General features: G+C 43.4%; 3 protein-coding genes across 13 annotated transcripts in view; 1 reads left to right on the top strand and 2 right to left on the bottom strand.

Moving 5' to 3' along the window:
- The window catches only part of LOC147007965 (F-box/LRR-repeat protein 4-like), a 310036-nt gene that overhangs the window by 73192 nt on the left and 213663 nt on the right, over nucleotides 1-23181 (top strand). The gene's annotated exons all lie outside the window — the stretch shown is intronic.
- Nucleotides 1-23181, bottom strand: part of LOC147007971 (F-box/LRR-repeat protein 4-like) — a 123774-nt gene that overhangs the window by 45530 nt on the left and 55063 nt on the right. The window lies entirely within an intron of this gene.
- The window catches only part of LOC147007973 (splicing factor 45-like), a 51622-nt gene continuing 31247 nt past the window's right edge, over nucleotides 2807-23181 (bottom strand). For 6 of the 7 annotated variants that reach the window (XM_085865983.1, XM_085865984.1, XM_085865982.1 and 3 more), the window contains 5 exons: nucleotides 20224-20375; nucleotides 12314-12423; nucleotides 6208-6306; nucleotides 5691-5763; nucleotides 2807-3041 (listed from right to left, as the gene is read on the bottom strand). In XM_085865983.1, coding sequence (XP_085722109.1) covers nucleotides 2932-3041; nucleotides 5691-5763; nucleotides 6208-6306; nucleotides 12314-12423; nucleotides 20224-20375 — 544 coding nt within the window. In that variant the 3' untranslated portion in view covers nucleotides 2807-2931. The remainder of the gene's footprint in view (nucleotides 3042-5690; nucleotides 5764-6207; nucleotides 6307-12313; nucleotides 12424-20223; nucleotides 20376-23181) is intronic. The other variant, XM_085865986.1, reaches the window with a different exon arrangement.

Genomic DNA, 23181 nt, shown 5'->3' with positions numbered 1-23181 from the left:
TTTGTAATCGTTGCTGGTGCTTTATAAATCTAATTTTTATGCTATAAGTCGAATCGGCTGTCAGTTATGCTTCCCTTTTACCCAAGAGTCTTTGACATAAATGGTGATAAAAGGAATGTCTTACTATGGAACAAAGTGACCTGGTTGATAACACCAACTTTTGCCATGATTATGTCATTCGCTTTTCACCTAGTAGACACTTATTGCAGTTGGAGTTCTTTTGCCGAATGCTTATCAGCCCCCTCCACTCCCACAAAAGCATCTAAATGCTAGGAAATGTAATCTTAGTTTCGTGCAGATCATTGTGGATGTATACCATCTCAGTGGCTTGGACTCCATAGTACTATGTTAATAAAATTATCTTATGTAATGTACTTTCCGTTGTGGACAGTGAATTAATTGTGGCTTTCATTTGAGTAACAGGATTTACATCGAGTCGGTTAAAACGTCAACTACAAAATTCTACAACAGCACCAAACATAACATTTTGCATTTAGGCCAAAAAAGTTCCATCTTGGTTTCGTCAGACCACAAAACTTCTTGCCACACAGCTTCAGAATCTCTGGAGTGTTTTTTTTGCATACTTCAAACAGGACTCAAAGTGGGTTATTTTGAGTCATGGATTCTTTCTTGCCACCCTACCATACAGGACAGACTTATGGAGTGCTTGGGATACTGTTGTCACATGCACACAGTGACCAGTCGTTGCCATGAAGGCATGCAGCTCTTTCAAAGTTGCCATTGGCCTCTCTGACCAGTCTCTTCCTTGCTTGATCATCCATTTAGGAGGGTTAACCTGATCAAGGTAGGGTCTTGGTGGGACATACTATATGCCTTCCACTTGTTTATGATCATGTTGATTGTGCTCCAAGGGATATTTAAGGCCTTTCAAATATTTTTTCTACCTTTCCCCTGATCTGTGCCTTTCCACAACTTTATCCCAGATGTCTTTTAAAAACTCCTTGGTTCTCATGGTTGAGTCTTTGTGGTGAAATGCACTTCCCAGCAGATGAAACCTACAGGAACAGCCAATTTTATTCTGAAATAATCAGAATCACTTCAGTTTAACACAGGTGGAGGCCAATTAACTTGGTGTGTGATTTTGAAGTTCATTGGTTACACCTCAGATAATTTACCATTGCTATTATAAGGGGGGTGAACACTTATCCAACCAAGATATTCGAATTTTGTATTTTTAATTTATATTCTGAAATTTGTGGGTTACGATGTGTAAATAAATGTGGGAAAAGTCTGATTTAATGCAATTTATTTCCAGGCTATAAGGCAACAAAAGGTGAAAATTTTCAAAGGGAGTGTGGACTTTCGATCGGCACTGTACAGGGTGGCCATAAAGTCTGGAAGCATAGATAATATGTCATTCTGTTGCAATTTGAAGTGACCCAGTGGAGTGGGCTGCACGCTTGCCAGATCTGAACCCCCTTGATTACTTCTTCTGGGGTCTGCTGAAGGCGCAGGTTTATTCAGTGAAAATCAGACACTAATCATCTGAGGCAACACATCATGGATGCAGGTGCCCAGGAATTGATGGAAATGCTGCATTTAAGCACCGTGTTCATTGCAATTTTGCACAGTACACTGAACTGTGCATTTCTCATGAAGGACAACACATTGAACATGTCATGTAATGTCATTGAACATAACATGTATTGTAATGTAATGTAAATAAACCATTTATAATGTATATTGGCCAATGTTTCCAGACTTTATGGCCACCATGCACATACAAATTTTCTATTGTGTTTTTGAATTGCAGTCCACTGTACTTTACACTATTTTATACAAAACTGGCATTTGCTATTGACCATTTTCATGAGACAATAGGCACTAATGTCATAAAATCTTGAGTACGTGGAAAGCAAGTGGAGAATTGAAACTGGAATGTTTTTGTTTTTAATGGCGATCATTTATGAAGCGAAAGGCATCCGTTTCAATTTGACTGTATGGAAGCTTTGAAAAGGTTGGCCCTTTTTCCTGAATCAGTGCTGTTTATATTCATAGCACTATTTGGATGCAATCTTCCAGGTTTTGTTTTTTGTCATAACAAACCTTTGATTCCACAGTGTTATAGTCATGGCAGTAAAAGGGATTCATCAAAAAGAGTATGTCCATGCAGTTGGCTTTCTGTAGGGTGTTCCTCAAGTTGATAACCCCTTCTTGTTGAGTTGTAGATCGTGGAATATTTGATGAAAACACACATTTCTGTTGTCAAAATTTAGCTTAAAGATCAGAATGGAGATGGTGATGGTAACCCTGTGCATTTTTTTTAATACATGGTGTAGGCTCGTGGAAGAGCGAGGACACAATAGACCACACACAACATAACAAACGGAACAGCAGGAGAAAGGAGGAAATGCCAATCGCAGGACGGAGGGAGAAGGTAGACAGAGATGAACAAACAAGGGATGCAGGTAATGATGAGGGTGAGGAGAGGACACAAGGGGTGAACAAGATGGATACATAAGCAAAATTTCTGGGAGGGGTGGGGTGGTTTAACGAGTGTAAAAAAAAAAAAAATAACCACGTTGCCGAGCCAGCGGGTTCAACAAACTTCCAGGCACATTTCTATTCCGCCCGGGAAATCAGCTGATGTGCACATCTTTGATACTCTTATTATTCTTTTTTAAAGGGCCAAATGCAGGGCCATCTCTATTCTCATCCTTCAGCGAAATTTTGACAACAGAAACGTGTGTTTTCATCAAATATTCCACGATCTACAACTCAACAAGAAGGGGGTTATGGAATTGTGGGACACCCTGAAGTTAAAAAAAGAGTAAATAAAATAATGATCATTCCAAGAAATTATTTAATTAGTACAATGTACAAAAGTTCACTCAAAAGTCCAACAAATTTTCTGGTGCAGAAAATGAGGGAAAAGGAGTTAAAAGGGCATCCTACAGCAATGAGTGAATATTAAGGGCTGATGTTTGCACCAAGATCGAGTCGGCCGAATTTGTCCAAGTTGTAGAACGATGCTTTCACCACTCGTCCTCCAAAATACCGACCATTGAGATCAACCACAGCTGCAGATGAGAAAGATCAGGGGCACAAAATGCAAAAGAAGCAAAACCATAAGTTACATCAAACAATTTATCCCTCTGAAAAATAATAATTTATAAAACTGAATACAACTATGGAAACAAAAAAAAAAAGGTTTAGAAAATCAAATATGGTTATATTGTTGTGGTTACCAAATTCGCAAACCACCATTCAGGTCCCTTAGGTGAGATATCTCCGTAAGTATATGTGTAGTTAGGCCCAAACCCATTGTCTAGTGGGAATACATGTCATTCATACGTGCTGCGACTCTTCAGGATAGCCGTTTTTCTTTTACTATCTTTATTTTGGACCAACCGCCATGATTACCACCGCCAACCGCGTCTCAACAGTCATCACAACATCAACCACCCACCGCGGCGCCGCTTCACCACAACAGCCACGACCTTTCCCGTCACACCTCGCAACCGTCGCATCGCCACCGTTCTTGCGCCGCTTGTGGGTACCGGTATTGGACTCGTGCAGGGCACGCGCCGAACAGCGTGTACAAAACCACGGATTTTCCGCTCCAAAAACGGATCAAAAACGACACACGCCCACTTTTGTTCCGTCCAATCGGTGAGCGAGGGGCGATTTGGCCCCGCCTCCAGGGCGTTGGAGGGCGGTCGCTATATGCAAATTCATGGATCAAAATGCATTCACGCCCACTTTTTCTCGGGTCAATGGGGAGCGAGGTGAAAGGTCGAAGGCAGGGGGTCAAAGGCGAAGCCACGGGGCTTATATAAGCGGCTGCGTTCGTCAGAAAAGGGTTGGTCGTCGTCGTCGTCGTGTGCGTTGGAGTTGAGTGCAGTTGGGAAGTTCGCAGGAGGAAGAGTTCGGAGTTGGAGTCGGAGCGAAGAGGACGGAGCTGTGGAGAGGCGGCGGCGGCGAAGGCAGACGAGGGGGTGCTCGCGTCGGTGCCGGGAGCTGCACACCAGGGAGGCCGACGGCGCCGACCTGGTCGAGGTGGAGACGCTCGTCGCGGGACCCGAGACAGAGTAAAAATCCTCCTTTCCCCGAGCATCAGCAACCCCTCCTGTTTCCCCCCCGCGCTGAGATAGTGCGACCAAGGGGGCCCCTTCCCACCCCCTACCAGACACTGTCCGCGAGGCCCGCGGAGTTGAGGCACCATCGCCGCTCCGCGTCTCATCATCAGACGGGTAGGCCCGACCCGGTCTCGGCCTCAGGCCCGCCTCATCCTTGAGGGTGTTCTTTTTCTTGGTTTTGGGTATGTGTTGTCGGCGCCGTCTGTGAAGTAGAATTGTATAAGTTTTGCCGTGTGCTCGGTAGTCGGTATTAGCTCTGCATTGTGTCTTCGCTTTTACATTTGCTTTTTGTGTAAAATTGCATTGTGTTTCTCTTCTTTTCTATGTGCTTTTGGTGGAATTGTATATGTGTGCTTTCCGTTCATCGCGAATAAATGTGCTTTATGTTGAACTGTTTCCCGCTTCGCTTCGTCATTTCTTTCATTGAATCCTCATCTTGCTTCACGTAAAGGGTTGGTAGTGGGCTGAATACGCCCGATAATTAATCGAACCGTCGAGGCCGACGATAACACCGCTCGGTTATCCCGATAGTACGGAACGGGTCGCTTAAGTGGCCCGTGTCCGAAGTCGACCTGCGGCGGTGCGATCGCCCGGTCTACCCTCCGTGTGGGTACTTAGGTAGGTCGAATTTGGCGAGCAACCCTATCCCACGCGGGGGCCGATTGGCTCGATCGCGGTGAGACCGAAAGGTCCACCCGTGACTGGTTCCCGGCGTTAGTCCGAGAGGGTCACGACTGGATTGTCTGTCCGGTGGGCGACGTGCCGCGATTCGAGTTACGTGGCCGTCAGCACGCCGGCGGTCGCGAATCCGTAACAATATTTATGACAGAAAAAAGATGTGTTTGATTATAAAATATTTGACTACCCAAAGCAGTGCACACAAATTGCATCCATAACGATCATAAACAAAGTCATCGTGCTCAGAAAACAGAACTCGCTCTTCCATGAACTGAGATTTTGTTTTCCATGAAAAAAAAAAAACAAGAACAACAAAAAAAAGCATCATGGAAGTAGGAAGGAATACAAACGTCATAGACGCAACAAGAAAGAAATAAATTTAATCAAACTATTTTTGCAAGGCAGGATCAAAATGAGGTCAGGAAGTTGACTGCTGCACAGTTGGAATTCAGTGAGCAGTGTGTAAAACGTGCTTTGGAGCCCCTGAGAAATAAACTGGGTTATCCCACCATATCCAGGGCCAAATCGACTTCAGTGCACCAAGTCATCGTTCAAGGTGTGTGCGTACACCTTTGGTGTCACGACAGTTTTCAACAAAATGTTTGAGGCACCAAGATAGAGTCAGCGGTATCTCGCAGACTCGGGTAAATCTTTCCACCAAATTGGAGAAACAAAGAAAAATGAAAAACAAAGAAGACCATATGCCTTCTGCATTCTTTTTACGGGACAAGCAATTGTCATTCCTTGTTGATCGTCATTCAATGGTTGTCAAATTATATATTCAAAAGATACCGAAAATTTAAATATCTTTTTATTCTCTCAGAACTTGCAATATCAAAGTTAGATAGCCCAATCTAGTTTTCAGCGGCTCATAGACATAATGTACGAAGAGCAAAATGATATTTGCCATACCTTTGATTGCAGACTCTATCCGTTCGAATTCGAGAAAAATTCTGACAGCCTCCTCATCATTTGAGGTGGGAAGCTGCGGAGGTTAAGTTTTCGGTAAGGCTTACTTCTCAATTATTGGGTACAAGGCAGTTGAACATTGAAGGCAAAAAAAAAAAAAAACAATCCCTCTTTTGCCGAATCAGCATTGACATGCTATCAATTTTCCTGCTGTCATCAAACAAACTGGAAATTATTGAGGGGCAGACTAAGAAATGACAAAAAAAAAAAAGAATTAAATTCAAAACCCTGAGAGATAATTTCACACAAACATTCCTTTTACTCTCGCAAGTTTTGACCAAGTTTTGTTTTGTCCTAATTTCCGTCATGTAGCCTCGTTTCCTTTGCATGGTCCTTTTCTCTATACCGCAAGGCTGTTCTTTGCCTTCAAATGCAGTGCAATGAAATTCTGCTCAATGATGTCCTGATACACAACGAACACTAAACCAAAGCACGTCTGAATCGACCTTCCAAAACCTACCTCGAAAATGAGGCATCGCATTACTTTGCCATATTTCTCACATTCTTCCTTCGTCTCTCTCTCCAAATCTTCATCGACCTCACCTGCTCCAACCATGTTCTGAAAAATATGAGTAAGAATGAGAGTAGGAAGCAATTTTTTTTTAAGAGAGGATCACAAGAACCTTCCAAATACATCAACAATGATGTAACATTATGATGTTATGTTTCAGTATTTTTTTAATAATGCGAAAAAGCACACCCAACTAAAAAAATTTAAACGAGTGCATGCCCGTAGGTGCAGGCCCGTACGTGTAGCTTCGTTCCTTCGCTCTCGTAAACGACGACTGGATTGGGGCATTGTTTCAATTAGATCGGACCAACCGTATCATAAATGGCCATAACTTGGGAAACAGCTGAAACGGATGAAGAAGAACGATATCAAACCTTGAAAAGGCACATACTCAGGTCCCCAGCGTCAATTGTGACGTCATACCAAACGAAGAAGAAGAAGAAGAATTATGTTGTCAATCGTGCAAAAAAAATAAAGAATTGTGACGTCAATCGTGACGTCATATCACCGTGTCCTGTCATTGGTTGGAATATAAATGGCCGTAACTTGGGAACTGCTTGTCCGATTAATATCAAACCTTGAAAAGGCACATCCACGGGGCCCCGGCAATATACCTGGCAAGTTTCAATTAGATCGGACCAGTGGTTGTCGAGAAACAGAGGTCACAGACAGACACACACAGATTGCTGGAATTATAGATTGATGAGATGCCTTGACCTCACTGTACTTTACTTGATCATTTGTTAATTTTGTGCTTTATTTTATAAAGGAAGATTTAAAACTTAAACCGATTTCACATTCCTCCACATCATTATGCTTCACAAGCAAATACAACCCATCACTTCACAGATTAAATATTAATAAATAAGTGGGGGGAGGGGGAGAGGGAAGCGAGGGGGGAGAGGGAGGGAGGGGAAGGGAGGAACGAGGAGTGGTGAGTAGCAAGGAGGGGGGTGAGGAGGGGGCAAGAGCGCGGAAATGGGTGGTTGGGGGAGAAAGACAGAGAGCTAGGAAGGGGGAGAATAAGGAAGGGGTGAAGAGCGAGGAAATGGGGGGAGAGAAAGGAGGGATAGGGAGAGGAGAGAGAGGATGGGTGAGGAAGGGTAGTCGAGCGACGCCTCACCACACATTGCCATACACTCTGGGAGGGAGGAGTTGCGGGGAGATGGTGCGAGGAGGATGGGGGAGCGGCAAGGGGGGAGTGGAGAGGGGCAAGCGGGAAGTGGGGATGGGAAGGCGGTGTGCTGGACTTGCATTTGGTGGGGGGACTTGAGGAGAAGTGGGGGGGGTGTTGGGTTGATGGTCCTATCTGCACCTGTGTTCGTACCTTTATTTAATTTCCACACACGTTTTACAACTAAAATGCGGCAAGCTCGAGAGTATAAAATATCTTAACCTGAGCCAAATTAAAAAAAAAATTTAACTGCGGAATTGAGTTTAGCATCAGTTCCAACTGCTAAAAAAAAGTGTCAATTTGTCCAATTTGAACATTCTTTGACACCCCCTTCCTCTCTTCGACCTCAGGAAAGACCCAGAGACATTCGGAGAGTTGTATGGGGTTGGAGGGTGTTTGGGAGGAGATAAGTGTGAGAGGGGAGGGGAAGGGAAGGCAGTGTCATAGAATATGAGAGTTTGGCAAAAAAAAACAACAGGCGCTAAAGAACAAAATAATGTCTGAATTACATTTTCTACATACAATTAGCAAAATTAATAAAGGATGAATTTAATTATAAATGCGTCGCTGTCCCCAGGCATCTCCAGGTGATGTTTAGTACGACTGCATTCAAACAAGATAGCAATACCACCCATCTCTTTCAAACAGCACGCACCATTTTTGAAGAGATTACATGGGCTTCCCTTGAGGGATGCGACTTGAACTGCAGCTGCCACCATGTGTACTTGCTCTTGAACTGGAACTCTCCGAGGCGGAGGTTATATTTTAAACTTTTGTCAGATTTAACTTTGACAACGGCACACACGCACGCACGCACACGCACACGCATCGTTTACTTGATCACCTTAACATTGTCTTGAATGTGAATTTGTAATTTTACTTTCAAAAACAGCAACAAAAAAAAAATTCCTCGTTGATTAGCCATAAAAGTAGTATATTATAAACAAAGGTAAGTAAGCACAAGGAACACCCCAAAAACAATGAGTTGGAAGGAAGTAGACTGTCCTTGAATCTGAGCGTACCTTTTTCCACTGATCTCCACTTATCTTTGAGCTATCCCATCTGAGTTTGATTTCTGACCCAACTATAAATTGTCTAATGCTTCACGGGTAAGATGTACATTACCAAGTGTGCCATCCCTCAGATGAAAGTTAAGCTGTGTATTCAGTCTGCCAGCACGAGGACATTAAAGATCCCAAAGTGTCTTTTGCAAAGAGTAGGCGAGTTATCCTCAGCACCCTGGACAAATTGCAAATTCCTGCCATCTTTCGTCAAATGTCTGGCCTGGCCAGGCATTTCTCGAAAAACAAAGAAAAACTTTCCCCAGCTGACCCCACAAGGTAGGAATTGGGGCCCGTTAAAGAAGAAGTAGTAGTAGTAGCAATAATATAAATTTGCATTAACTTTAAAGTAAATGGGATACGCTCTACTCGACTCACCAAACAGATAATGTGCCAAAAGGAACAATCACAAAATCACTCCCCACTCTGCCTCCAATCTCTAGCACATACATCTTGAAGTACAGACAGAATATAGACTCGTTGGTGAAAAGTACATGGCATTGTTCTGGACCGCAACACCTGGACCGCTTCGAGGTTTGCCATGAAGGGAAGCACTCAAGTTCCTCTCAACCACCCAGTCCTGAGGCCACCAGCCACGGATAACTCTGCAGCCTGGCTGGTTTCTCGACAACCACGAACGCCGATTGGTACCACCAATCCTGGCAGGGTCCCGCTATTCGCGCGTTACCTTACCGGTGTATTGGCAGTATCAACGGGGGCTCGTGCCCTCAATGCATACTTGCCTTATCTTTACTTCATCATGTGCAGCCGAGCAGAGCTGCCGAGTGCGCACCGGTTAACGCGTATAGCCGATCGGTGGGGTGAAACTTCCTGGCTAACAACCATGCGGACTATGGTGAATCAATGCAGGAAAGGGCACGATGAGTTGGCTGAACTTCAAAAGACATGTAATTTATTAAATGAAAGTGTGAGGAAAGGTGTGTGGCACAGTCATGACAAGGGCTTTATATACAAGAAAGATTCGCACATTAGGGACATACATTAGGGTGTGGTGTGGCAAAAGACATAAAGTTATAAGCAAATAGACAGTGCAGATCTAACCCGACACTAATTACTTAAACAATCTTACTTATGATAACAAAACAGGTGCCATCAGGGTCATTCTGAGGAAGGGTAGATTCGAGAGAAGATAAGAAAGGACGACGTGGTTTCGAAATCTTTACTCACCAAGTGGGGTTGATGAACCCGCACTGCCCAAACGTTGAGGAATGAAAGAGGAGAAATACTGGTGGTGTTGGTGCATATTTGAGGACGTGCAAATGAGGGTGCTTTTGAGGTGTGGGTGAGTTGCATATGAGGTGAGAGGAGGAAACTGGAAAGAGATGCGTGTCAGTGAGGTCGCTCTGAGAAGAACAGTTCGTTGGGACTTGCCATCGCCGATTGCTCTTGTGTGTCCACAGTGGACGAGACGGAAAAGAGGGACAGAATGGGTAAGAAGACAGCTTACTTATGTGATAGGTGAGAGATTTATCTGAAAATGTTTATTGGCTTGGCCCTAATTGAGTGTGATCGGGAAGGTGCCTGGATCACTCGCTCACCCAGCGCTCCATTCCACCTTTCACCACACACTGCCGACCAAGCCAAAGTAAGAGATCTCTTGTTGTCTGGAACCAATCACTGAAATAGCTACTCAGCAGAGGTGGAGCATGGATCACTACTGTCCATGCCATTGATGACCCCTCCACCATACTTTATGAACACGGCTCCAAAGCTAACAAGCTGCAAATTTATATTTTAAAATAACGTTCCATGTGGATGTCAGAAATGTAATTAGTTTCTATCTTCATCCAGAAAACCGCGAGGCCCACAAACTGCCTATTTTTCATGTTCACCCTCCAACGTGGAAAACAAGACGTGCATCTCAACCATCACAAAACTCTTTTTAGCATTTACAAGATTGATGTACATTTCCACAATTTTGCACCACTCCATACTGGCGGCTTCCATCAGGGACCGGGTAGTTCGAGTATTTATAAATACTGCAACAATTTCAAGCTTGAACTGCAACCATCATCAAAGCCCTGAGGGTACCTTGTAAAATGCTTCCTCTCCAACCCCTCCCTCACCTCAAACGGCTTCTCCACAGACACTGCTCGAGACAAGAAAGAACATCTCAACTCAGCATATGACTCCAAATCTCATACACCCAATTCGACTTCCCACCCTCAACCCCTGTCCCCATCTTACCTCCCATTCCCATCAATTTCTCACCTATATTTTTCATACCTGAGAAGGTAGACAAAGTTTTGTTTCGCCTCAACATTAAATTCCCAGTCAGCATCATCAGATCAGTGCCCATGTGATCAAATCCTGCTCTGCTGCTTTTCTTTCTCTCCTGTCTGCAACATTCAGCCAATCCATCACCTTTGGCCATATCCAGTCTGCCTGGAATAGTGTAGAGCTAACATCACACCCATTCAGAAGAAGTGACCATAAACGATCATCTCAACTCCAGACTAGGAAGCTTGCTTCCAAATAGAAGCAAAATAATGTAATCCGTCATTGCTGCAGATGTCCTCTTTCACTTTTTGCAAGTCGCCTGATCTTTAACCATCAGTGTGGATTCTATCCCGGTCACAACTATAAATTACCCTGCTGGTTCTCTCCCAACAATGGTCTGAGGTCCTAAATCTCAAGCAAGACGTTAGGATAGAATCTCATGATCCAGACATGTCTTGGCCATTGATTGTCTGACATCCCGCTTTGCTTATAAAGCTCGTTGCCAATATAGGATATATACAAAGCGGCCTTCATACCTGGCTTTCTGAATTTCTCCGATTGTTTGGTCAACACGTTGCAATTAATGGAATCCTTTCGACTCCTCTCTTCTCCCAGTGTAGGCGACAGGGCCCTAAGTTAGGATTGTGGGCCCAGTGTAGATCATCATCATAATATAATGGGCGTAAGCCTGGAACTTCGAACACACTTTTCTCCAAGCATATTCTGTTCAAACTTCAGAAAACTTCACATTATGTGTTCCATGTATTCACGCAGGTGATAGCGGATTTTAAAAAATCGAATATAGACAGAATTTTCAAAGAGGGAATCGATGACGTCACAATCAGCAGCGTTTGGCGGCAAACCGACGACCGGGTACCAGACGACGTGCTTTACTTAACTAAGTCCTTGAGTTCAGGACGTTTATTTAACTCAGGATTTACCACTTTTATCCTGCCATGTTGTTAATCTGTTGATGGAGGTTATATAGAAACGATGAATATGTCAAATCGTTCGTGTTACCCATCCGATACTTTGTGTCAAGGCCAACAACCGAAAGCGACCGGTCTCAAATGCTATCATGGGCACCCAGACACACCACTAATATGAACTGTGCTGTTGGATGCGGCGCAAAACATCCAAAGAAACAACTGTAACCGAGTATTGTGATCCGTCCTGTCCCCCATACCCGTCGTCGACGGGTATCTGCTAGTACACACAAGTGACCTCTCTGATGATCTGGAAAAAAACCCCTATTCATTTTTCCAGATGAATAAAAATAATTTGTCTTCTTGTCCTGCATCATCTCCCAAAACACGAATGGTATCGAATATGTTATAATGTGCATGCTAATTGAAAGGTGATATCATCACTATTATTGAACTTGTAAAGACAAAAGATTAAAAGAATAAAGCAAAGAGAAGACAGGGCTAAATGGAGTTTGTCATGATAACATGTCAGATGCCCATTTCTAAATCACATTATTCCCTTTCAGGACAAAACTAAAAGTTGGAACTTCTCAAATGCAAAAAATAAATGTTACATGTCCAACTAGTTTGTAGTACGTGACAGAAGTACTTACCCGCAAAAGCACCACCTTTGTAGGATTTTTTAACATCTTCGTGAGTGGATTAAGATTCTGATCTGTAGCCTTTCTGGCAACAGAAGCCAGAGGAATTGATGTGCTGGTCTCTGAAAAGGTAGAACACGGTAATGGTGACAATATTGTTCTTCACAGGTATTGGGTCATGCTATACAATGGTACTTGTGCATGCAAAAGCCCTTAAGCACAAGATGTGCCAGTGATATTGTTGCGGGCCGGGCGTCGACGACGAGCAGTGGAGTCGGCTCCGCGGATCGCTCGGAATTTAGGTCGTACTTTTTCGGAAAACTCCGAAAAATACGGGTCCCTTTCGGACCGAAGTTCGCCAATAGACAGACCACGTGGAGTAGGGTTGATTGCCAATTTTCAATTTACCTAAATACCCACGTGGTCCAAAATACCGGGGAAATTCACCCTCGACGGCACCCGTACGGAACGAGTCGCTTAACGTACTCGAACCTTCTGTGATCCGAGCGGTTTAATCGCCGGGATCCGTCGGTCCCAAATATCCCGTTACAACGGCAACAGCCTGGCTAATTTCCCAACACGCAGCACGCTAAGTCAATGGAGGAATAGACACGAACGAGCTGATACAATGAACAATGGGGATATTTATTCAACAATAATGGGGAACTTGGGAAGCACGTAAGAGCAGGGTTATACCGATTACGAGAATGCAAGTATATACAGCAAGAGCACTTATACGATTCACTACTTAACAGATGGGCCCACGGACACACACACACACACACACACACACACACACACACACACACACACACACACACACACACACACACACAAAAGAATCGATGGCCGCAGCCTTTATTGAGGCCTTCAGCTCGGAGGACAGTCAAGCTGCAGACCAAAGCCTATCTCGGACCTGTCCACCTCGTGTGGTCTTCAAGCTGACTCGATTTGTGGAGGAGGAGGAGGAGAACGACAACCAAGACGATCACCAAAAACCACCTCTCCACGACGACGAAGACGACAACCACTAAGGCCACGACGACGACCAAGACGAGATAAGACCAGCACGACGAGCCCAGCAGAATGACACCACCAAGACCACCAAACCAAGAAAACCCCAGATCACAACGACCTCCACCAGACAAGACTTCCACACAGACGACGCCCTCGGTCCCAACGCCCACGCCCTTATTCGCCCTGTCTCCAAAAAGGAGGGGGGGGCGTCTCTGCCTTCCCCGCTCTCCCTCAATGGACCGTTTGCACGCGCAGAATTGCTCGTCGCCCTCCCATTGGCCAAAACCAACGGCAAGTTCATCAATTGGCCCGGGGCGAACACTCCATCTGGCTAAGGCGGAGTTTCGAGCTGAGGGGATGCTGCTCTTGGTTGGACAAGGGGGCTCACCCCTCCCATCCTGGGCGGAGTCTCGAGCTGAGGTGGTGCGGCCCCTGATTGGCCAAGGGGCACACCCCTCCCATCCTGGGCGGAGTCTCGAGCTGAGGTGGTGCGGCCCCTGATTGGCCAAGGGGCACACCCCTCCCATCCTGGGCGGAGTCTCGAGCTGAGGCGATGCGGCTCCTGATTGGTCGAGGGCCGCCGCGTGGCTCCTCCTTGAACTCCGCCCACCATGACGTCGGCGAGAGCGAGGTGAAGGAAGCGAAATGAAGGTGAGGGTGATGCGGTGTTGTCGGCGTTGATATTGTTGGTGGTGTGAGAATGTAAAATAAAATCCGAACTATCAAAATAACTCCGCAGCGCATTTACATTTAATCACCCATTAGACACGGGACAGGACCCTAACTGGGAACACATACTTACCGATATAACTGCTCTATAGGACCTGAATGTTGTTTGTGATAGGTTTCCAAATCCGCAACAATATTACGGAACAATATATATATATATATATATATATATATATATATATATATATATATATATAATTTTTTTAAACCCCACACAAATGTGGTGAAAATTTTGACCGAATTATTAGAGTCTCTGAAAAAAAAAATCACAACAATTGTTTCATAGAAACCCCTTCAGCCCGACGAATGCAGCACCATCTCAAATGCATAATACCGTAACGAAATGAAAGTGCCCAAATCACGAATAACCTTTCACCTCGATGCTCTGTGATGTGGTTGAGGCACCAAAATAACCTAAACACAATAAATGGCGGTTCCAAGGGAGCAGCTCGACACAGTGAAGGGAAGTGTAGGCTCATTAAAATTGATAAAATACACACGAGGCATTAATTAACCCTTTGGAGGCCAGGCCATTTCTCGCTTGAGCATCAGAAAAACAAATCGGTTTTGAAGAGGAGTTGGCTTTGCATTTACTTTACTTCCCTCATCTTTTTGTCCCACATCCATCCTTTTCTCCATATTTCATCTCCCCCCCACTCCTTCCCTGTTTTTTCTTCTTCCTCCCTTCTCAATTTGCCCTTTTCTTTGTTTTCCACACACCTCTTCCTTCATTCATTAAACTCCTCATTAATTGATGAAACCACAGGAGTTCAGGCACAGCTTTGGTGAAAGACAGATCATCATTATTATGGAGTTCTGGTGTACAAAATGGCAAAATAAAGCAAAAGCAAATGTGTGCACGCAATGATGCTGCAATGCAATCAGTTGTTTGTGAAATACAGTTGCTTTGCAAAATATGCAGTCTCCTCTGTATCTCATGTAAATATCAAAATCACCAACCTGAAAAAGTAATGCACAGTTTGACATTCACCAAATAGACAAGGAAAGCAGGTATCGTGATGATGTAGGCATGCATCCATCAGACACCTACTTCTAACCGAAATGATTGTCATTTCAAACATTGTTATACGTCACCAAAGTAGGAATTCACCAATTGTCGGGAGGCTGGCACATCCAGCTACTTAGAGAAGAAACTGGCACAATACGTACAAATTATGTCAAGGTGCAGTTGAGAAGTCACCAACAAAAATTGATCATCAATGTTGAGGAAAGTAAAAAATAATTTCTTCATCAATGTGAAAAAATTTCATCTTCATGGAGGAATTAACAAATGCCAAAAATAAGTACATATCGACGATGGAGGACATGTATGCCTACACCAAACAGAAAAAAAAAGTTCAGGACACAAGATTGGGCTGCTATCCTCATTACAGATGAGTCGAGGTTCCATCTCAACAACAGTGATGGCCGTTGTCATGTTTATTGACGGGAAGGGGAAGGTTACGCTGAAGCATGTGTTGTGCAACGTTCATCCTTTGGCAATGTGAGCTTGATGGTATGGGGGCGGCATCACAGCACATCACAGAACCCAGCTGGAGGTCATTAATAGCAATTTGACAGGTATTCGGTACCGTTATGAAATTCTCCATCCTCATGTCTCTGCAGGTTTATGGACATCACATCACACTTCAAAAGGATAACGCGTGCCCTCACATCGCACGAGTGGTCACTGACTTCATCGCAAAACAGAACTTTCCCACACTTTCCTGACCAGCTGTTTCGTCTGATCTTTCTCCCATAGAACATGCATGGGATGAAATGTAACAACGAATGCGTAGTCTTCAAAACCAGCCAGCGACGTGAGCTCAATTGTGGAAAACTTTGGTGCAGATCTGAAATTACATACCTCAAGCCTTCTTCAACCATCTTGTGTCGTCAGTGCGGTTCCGTTGCCAAGCATATAGATCATCACAAATGGTGGTTACAACAGATACTGAGCTGTGAACTGATTTTTGACCACACCCCTCTTCGAGCCTCTCGAGACATGTCTTGCACAAATGTGTTGACATTCTCATGTCAATTCCATGCTTATCAAACATTAAATATTGATATGACCAAACAACGTGATGAGTTTGTTTTCATTCCTCATTTCACATCAGTGTAAATAATGCACAGAAACTAATTTTCGCTGTTTCATATATATATATATATTGTTGTGGTTACCAAATTCGCAAACCACCATTCAGGTCCCTTAGGTGAGGTATCTCGGTAAGTGCATGTGTAGTTAGGCCCAAACCCGTTGTCTAGTGGGAATACATGTCATTTATGCGTGCTGCGACTCTTCAGGATAGCCGTTTTTCTTTTACTATCTTTATTTTGGACCAACCGCCATGATTACAACCACAACCACCGCTTCACCACAACCGCCACGACCTTCACGTCACACCTCGCAACCGTAGCATCGCCACCGTTCTTGCCCCGCTGTGGGTACCGGTGTTGGACTCGTGCAGGGCGCGCGTCGAACAGCGTGTACAAAATCACGGATTTTGTGCTTCAAAAACGGATCAAAAACGACACACGCCCACTTTTTGCCGTCCAATCGGTGAGCGAGGGGCGATTTGGCCCCGCCTCCAGGACGATCGATATATGCAAATTTGTGGATCAAAAAGCCTTCACGCCCACTTTTTCTCGGGCCAATGGGGAGCGAGGTGAAAGGTCAAAGGGAGGGGGTCAAAGGCGAAGCTACGGGGGGATAAAAGGACCGTGTTCGTCAGTCAGAGGGAGTCGGAGAGTCCAAAGAAGAGTCGAGAGTCGGAGAGTCCAGAGGCGGAGAGTAGGAGAGTCGGAACGGAGGGGACGAGCTGTGGAAAGGCGGCGACACCAGACGAGGGGGTGCTCGCGTCGTGCAGGGAGCTGCACCCGAGGGAGGCCGACAGCGCGACCTGGCCGAGGTGGAGACGCACACCAGGGATAATAAAGATCCTCTATACCCCGAGCATCAGCAACCCCCTCCTGTTTCCCCCCGCGCTGAGATAGTGCGACCAAGGGGGCCCCTTTCCCACCCCCTGCCAGACACTGTCCGCGAGGCCCGCGGAGTGAGGCGCCATCGCCGCTCCGCGTCTCATCACCAGACGGGTAGGCGCGACCCGGTCTCGGCCTCAGGCCCGCCTCATCCTTGAGGGTATTCTTTCCTTGGTTTTGGGTATGTGTTGTCGGCGCCGTCTGTGAAGTAGAATTGTATAAGTGTTGCCGTGTGCTCGGTAGTCGGTATTAGCTCTGCATTGTCTTCGCTTTTATATTTGCTTTTTGTGTAAATGGAATTGTGTTTTTCTTTTTTTTGTGTGCTTTTGGTGGAATTGAATATGTGTGCTTCCCGTGTGCCGCGAATAAATGTGCTTTATTATTGAACTGTTCTCCCGCTTCGCTTCGTCTTTTCCTCTATTGAATCCCCATCTAGCTTCACGTAAAGGGTTGGTAGTGGGCTGAATACGCCCGATAATTAATCGAACCGTCGAGGTCGACGATAACACCGCTCGGTTATTCTGATAGTACGGAACGGGTCGCTTAAGTGGCCCGTGTCCGAAGTCGACCTGCGGCGAGGTGCGATCGCCCGGTCTACCCTCCGCGTGGGTACTTAGGTAGGTCGAATTTGGCGAGCAACCCTATCCCACGCGGGGGCTGATTGGCTCGATCGCGGTGAGACCGAAAGGTCCACCCGTGACTGGTTCCCGGCGTTAGTCCGAGAGGGTCATGACTGGATTGTCCGTCCGGTGGGCGACGTGCCGCGATTCGAGTTACGTGGCCGTCAGCACGCCGGCGGGCGCGAATCCGCAACAATATATTTCATATTTCATATATATATATATATGAAATACACCACCTTCTACCTTTATCTTCTTCATCTATACTACAAAACAAGCTGTGTGTGCATGCGTATGAGTTCCACCCATGGTTGAACAGTTTCTCGACTTCATCCACAATTTCTGTACGATTTTATAGTATACAATTTATATTCCCTCTCCCACCCCTCTTGTCTCCTGCCCCCCTTGCTGTGCATTGTTTTAGCTCTCATTCGAGCCTCGACAATGTCTACCAAAAAAAAAAAAAGTGCAAATATGACACATTGTGGTTATATCGCTCAGATAGATTCCAATTACATTTACCCAAAGGCTGACACTAAAGGTCTGAAGCCTAAGGACTGGAAGTCTGTGGCATGTCGTACAGTGGCCTACAGAAGCAAAATGGCAGACATATGATTTATTTTTCCTGGTTACAATTGTGGGTGAAGTCGTGTCAGCTGTCCAGCCAATGCATTTTGATCAGAAGGCTTCAGATGCACGCAGCCAGCTTCATCAAGTTTTTATTAAATAGGATTGAAATACAGTACTCTGTTGTTATGACAGGTTGAGCATTACATTTTTGTGGAGTTTGAAAGCTTATTTATTGCCATTAATATTATTTTCAAATATCATAATATTATTTTATTTTTTATAGGTGGAGCATTAAAAAAAATTGGTTTTCAACACTTTCTTCCAAAAATTCTGCAATGAGACAACACAGATGAAACAATTTTTATGCAAAGTGTTGCCCATCCACACTTCTTGATTGACGTTTGTAATTGGTTGGATACCCACTTTTCACACAGATGGATCGGGTGACGAGGATTGACAGAGTGGCAATCCAGGAGTCCCAATTTGACACCGTGCTATTTTTTTTTGTGGGGATGGGGTTCACAAAAAGTGTATACCAGCAAACCCGCTAATTTGGACGAATTAGAAATTTATATCCACAGCATGTTTCTGCAGATTTGCCAAAGGAGTTCCTTCGGCGTTCAGTGGAAAATGCTGTCGAACGATTGAAAAAATAAATGTGCTCAGAACGTAGGAGTTCATGTTGAAATTTGATGTTCACAAATTAAAATGGCAATAAAGACTTTCATGGAAAAAAAAAATTTGTGTTGTATTTACATTAACAATTTGGGGTGTCTCCATTTGAAATAGCTACTTAATTATGAATTGTCCAGTGCGGATAATAGTAATAAATTTATCAATGTAGAGAAATTTGTCGAAGAGATCGTCTTCTCGTCAGTTTAATGATGGTGCCGCTGTCACATTGTTGATGACAACATTTGTGCAAAGGATAAATTATAACAAACTGATAAAGTATGTCATATTCAATGCTATGAATGTCTGTGCAAACGATTTTCTTTCTATAACTGTATTCCTGAGAAAAATAAGGGGAATTTAATATTTCACTTCATTGGTTGTTCCATTTGTGACCTGTGAAGTACTGCACAACTAAGTTGTGTACTTCAAAGTCTTTGCTATGAAAGTCTTGACAAAACTTTCAACTTCATTGGATTTAACATTGTGAAAATACAAAGGCAGAGTTGAAACCTAGATGCAGATTGCTTTAAGTTTTTATTATATAGGATTGAAATACAGTACTCTGTTGTTATGACAGGTGGAGCATGACATTTTTGTGGAGTTTGAAAGCTTATTTATCGCCATTAATATTATTTTCAAATATCATAATATTATTTTATTTTTTATAGGTGGAGCATTAAAAAAAAAGTTGGCCAAACATTGGCCTAATGCGAAATGCCATAAAGACGGAGGTAAAATTGCATGTTTTCCTTCCCGAGACTTGACAGACAAATTTGGGGTGCCATGTCATTGATGACACAATTTGTTTATACATTGCTCAAAACGTTATCAATTTCTGTTTCGTTACAGGAAACAAAAATTAACATCTCAGCTTCTTATAAGCAAGCATATAAGTTATTGTGTGGATGGACAGACACAACTTGGCAGCACAGCGAGACTTCTCTTTAGAGATACTATACTAATAAAGATGCCATTTCTGTGAAACTCTATCAAATAGTTTTGAGACAAAAAGTGAAAAATCAATCGTTGACAGATACATGACAGAACAACGATTGAAAAAAAAAATGGACTGAGAACATAGGAGCTTATGTTGACAACCCAAACCCCCACCAACCCTTATTTTGGAGCAACAACACAGTACTTCATCCTGATGTCTCCCTTAACACCGTGACATCTACCCACACCACATACCATGCTCAACCCACAAGCTCGACCCTACATGAAACTTTATCTTCAATATTATCAAACAAAACCGCTCCCAAAAATAAAAGACACTGGGGTTATATACACATAACCGTGAAGTAGTAACAAGCAAGCAAGCAAACTCACCTTTTTTCTGCATCTCTCCGACGATGATCTTCCCACATTGTTTGCTGGTTTTCTCCACTGACAAGGCCGTGCTCAGACCTTGCTCATGCTTGCCGAGGCCCTGACCCTCACGGAATCCATATTTTGCCATTATCTTGTGGGCCACCGTGCCTCTGTCATAAAAAAAAGAATATCAAATTGAAAGTGACTGGACGCTTTACAAAATAGTTTTACTCAAGATCACGGAAACCGCTCTCTGGCTTTCCATTGTGCAATTGGTCTAACGTTTACTTTATCAAACGAGGTTCATTTACAACCAACTTTTACCTTACAAACAAACAAACAAACAAAAAGTTCTTAATTTTCCTGCGACCTGCTTCCTGCAACTATAAAAGTAGTTGATATATTTCCTGTAGGCTCATCCACATAATACGTATATATTCTTCCAAAAATTCTGCAATGTGATGACACAGATGAAACAATTTTTTATGCAAGGTGGTGCCCATCTGCACTTCTCGATTGACGTTTGTAATTGGTTGGATACTCACTTTTCACACAGATGGATAGGGTGACGAGGACTGACGGAGTGGCAATCCAGGTGTCCCGATTTAACACCATGTTATTTTTTTGTGGGGATGGGCCTCACAAAAAGTGTATGTCAGCAACCCAGCTAATTTGGACGAATAAAAAAAAATGGACGAATTTGACTAATATAAAAGAGGTGGAGGAGGGAGCAAATTGAGACAAGAAAGAGAAGGGAAGAAAATATAAAGGAGGAATAAGGAGAAAGGTGAAAAAGGAAGAGTTCAGAGATGGGAGACAGCAGGAATTTCTGGTGTAAAAACTGACATTTTAGTGCACGGTCCTCGTTTCTTTTTGGCCCAACAAGGGCTGATAGACAGAAGCACCTGAAAGATCAACGCAACTTTTTTTTTGAAATGCCATCGTAAATCAATCGGATTTGTTTCGTTTCCACCAAGTTGACTTTCCATTTAAAGCTTTCACTTTGGTTGTAGCACTTTGTAATCCCACTGATGAAACTTCCAATAATACAAAAATACAGGGTCATGTTTTAAACTGTACTCCAGGTAAGAAAATGGCACGACTTGGTGAAACGAACATGTTCAAGTTCTGCAAAGTCGAAAAAGACAGACCAGCCACTCTCTCTTCGGATGCCAAACAGCGATGCAAGAGCAACCGTACACACAAAGGCTTAACGGCTTGTTATCTGTTGACATATGTGAAAAAACTTCAACACCCCAAGTTATGGACACATAAAAAAACAATGTATAACACTGTAATTACCTGACCATTGCATTTAGCACGAAACAAAGACTACAAGGCAGTGATAGCAGATATAGTGCGCAGGGATGGATTAAATCTTGGAAACAGAAGAATATAGACCTCCTACTTGTAGAACTTTGAGTGACTGGAGTGAGAAGAAAAACATTTACTGAGTCCTCGGCAAAGGTTATGGGGGTCGACACATCTATCAGGGCCACTTTGCGGTCATGTGCATCGTGCTGATCTTGAGGAAATGTCAACACAATTACTTTCAACTCGATCAGTCGCAAATCCCAAATGAATCGTATCTATCATGGAGAATCAGAGAACATACCCTGAGCTACTTAACATCACTTTTGGAGAGTTTGGGCTTTCTTCCTTGACTGCTTCTTTCGTCCTCAGTCCCAGTTTTGCTTGTCACCCTCAAAGGTATACACATAGCTCATACATTTATATCCCTTCTACAGATATGACACATTCTGATTGCTTAAATGACAACCAATCACAGTGATAACAACACATGTTATAGTACGCTGTGATCGGTTGTCTGTACTATGGAGCATTTCATTTTTTTATACACGATATGGGACTCGACATGTTATTTGCACTTTATATGACCAAAAAGGCACCGAGCATGTGTGCGTCCATTTGTTTATGTGTCACGCTTTATTTCAAAGGGCTCCTGCTGTTGGTACAGTTGTCGTAAAAAAAAGAAAAATGCAGGGTAATAAAAATTGTGCAGTTGGAAAGCTGATAATAATATATTTGTTTGGAACAAAAATTTAAAACTTGTAAAACGTCGTGTCTTTTTAATCATAATTTGCCTTTTAGCAGGACTTGGAGCTAAATGTAGCGGTTCCAACTCCACCATTTATATTATTATTGCATGACAGGAGGAAATCTTTGGAATGAAGAATGACGGACGCGGAAGGAGCGTTTTGCTGCAAGATGATGCGAAGTCACTGGAGGTGTTATCAACCTCCGCCATCTTCGAAGATGGATGGAGGTTACTGTTTTCACCCCTTTCTGTTTGTTTGTTTGTTTGTTTGTTTGTTTGTGAACAGTATTACGGAAAAACTCCTCGATGGATTTCGACGAAACTTTGTGGGGAAGGGGGGTTAGGTATGGTCCAAGGATCATGCCATTAAATTTTGGACTTGGCCCAAAAATTTTGGACCCCCCCCTAAAAAAAATTCTTTTTTTTTGCATTTCTACATGTTTAAAGTGATTTCCAACCCCCCCAAAAAATTCACCCCCCCCAAAAAAAAATTGTTGGAGAATTTTTTTTTTGCATTTCTACATGTTTTAAGTGATTTCCAACCCCCCCCAAAAAAATTGTTACCCCCCCAAAAAAAAATCGAGAAATTTTTTTTTGCATTTCTACATGTTTTAAGTGATTTCCAACCCCCCAAAAAATTAACCCCCCAAAAAAATTGTTAGAGAAAAAAATATATTTTTTGCATTTCTACATATTTTAAGTGATTTCCAACCCCCCCCCCCAAAAAAAATTGTTTGAGGAAAAAAAAAATTTTTTTTGCATTTTTACATGTTTTAAGTGATTTCCAACCCCCCCCCAAAAAAATGTTACCCCCCAAAAAAGTTGAATTTTTTCTGCATTTCTACATGTTTTAAGTGATTTCCACCCCCCCAAAAAAATTGTTAGAGAAAAAAAAATTTTTGCAACTTTTTTTTAAC

Source organism: Eptatretus burgeri, chromosome 23 (assembly GCF_056783735.1).
Source record: "Eptatretus burgeri isolate ZD-2024b chromosome 23, Ebu_testis_v1, whole genome shotgun sequence".
NCBI classification, from domain to species: domain Eukaryota; kingdom Metazoa; phylum Chordata; class Myxini; order Myxiniformes; family Myxinidae; genus Eptatretus; species Eptatretus burgeri.
The sequence above is the reverse complement of the archived record's forward strand: the minus strand, read 5'-3'. Positions and strand labels throughout refer to the sequence as shown.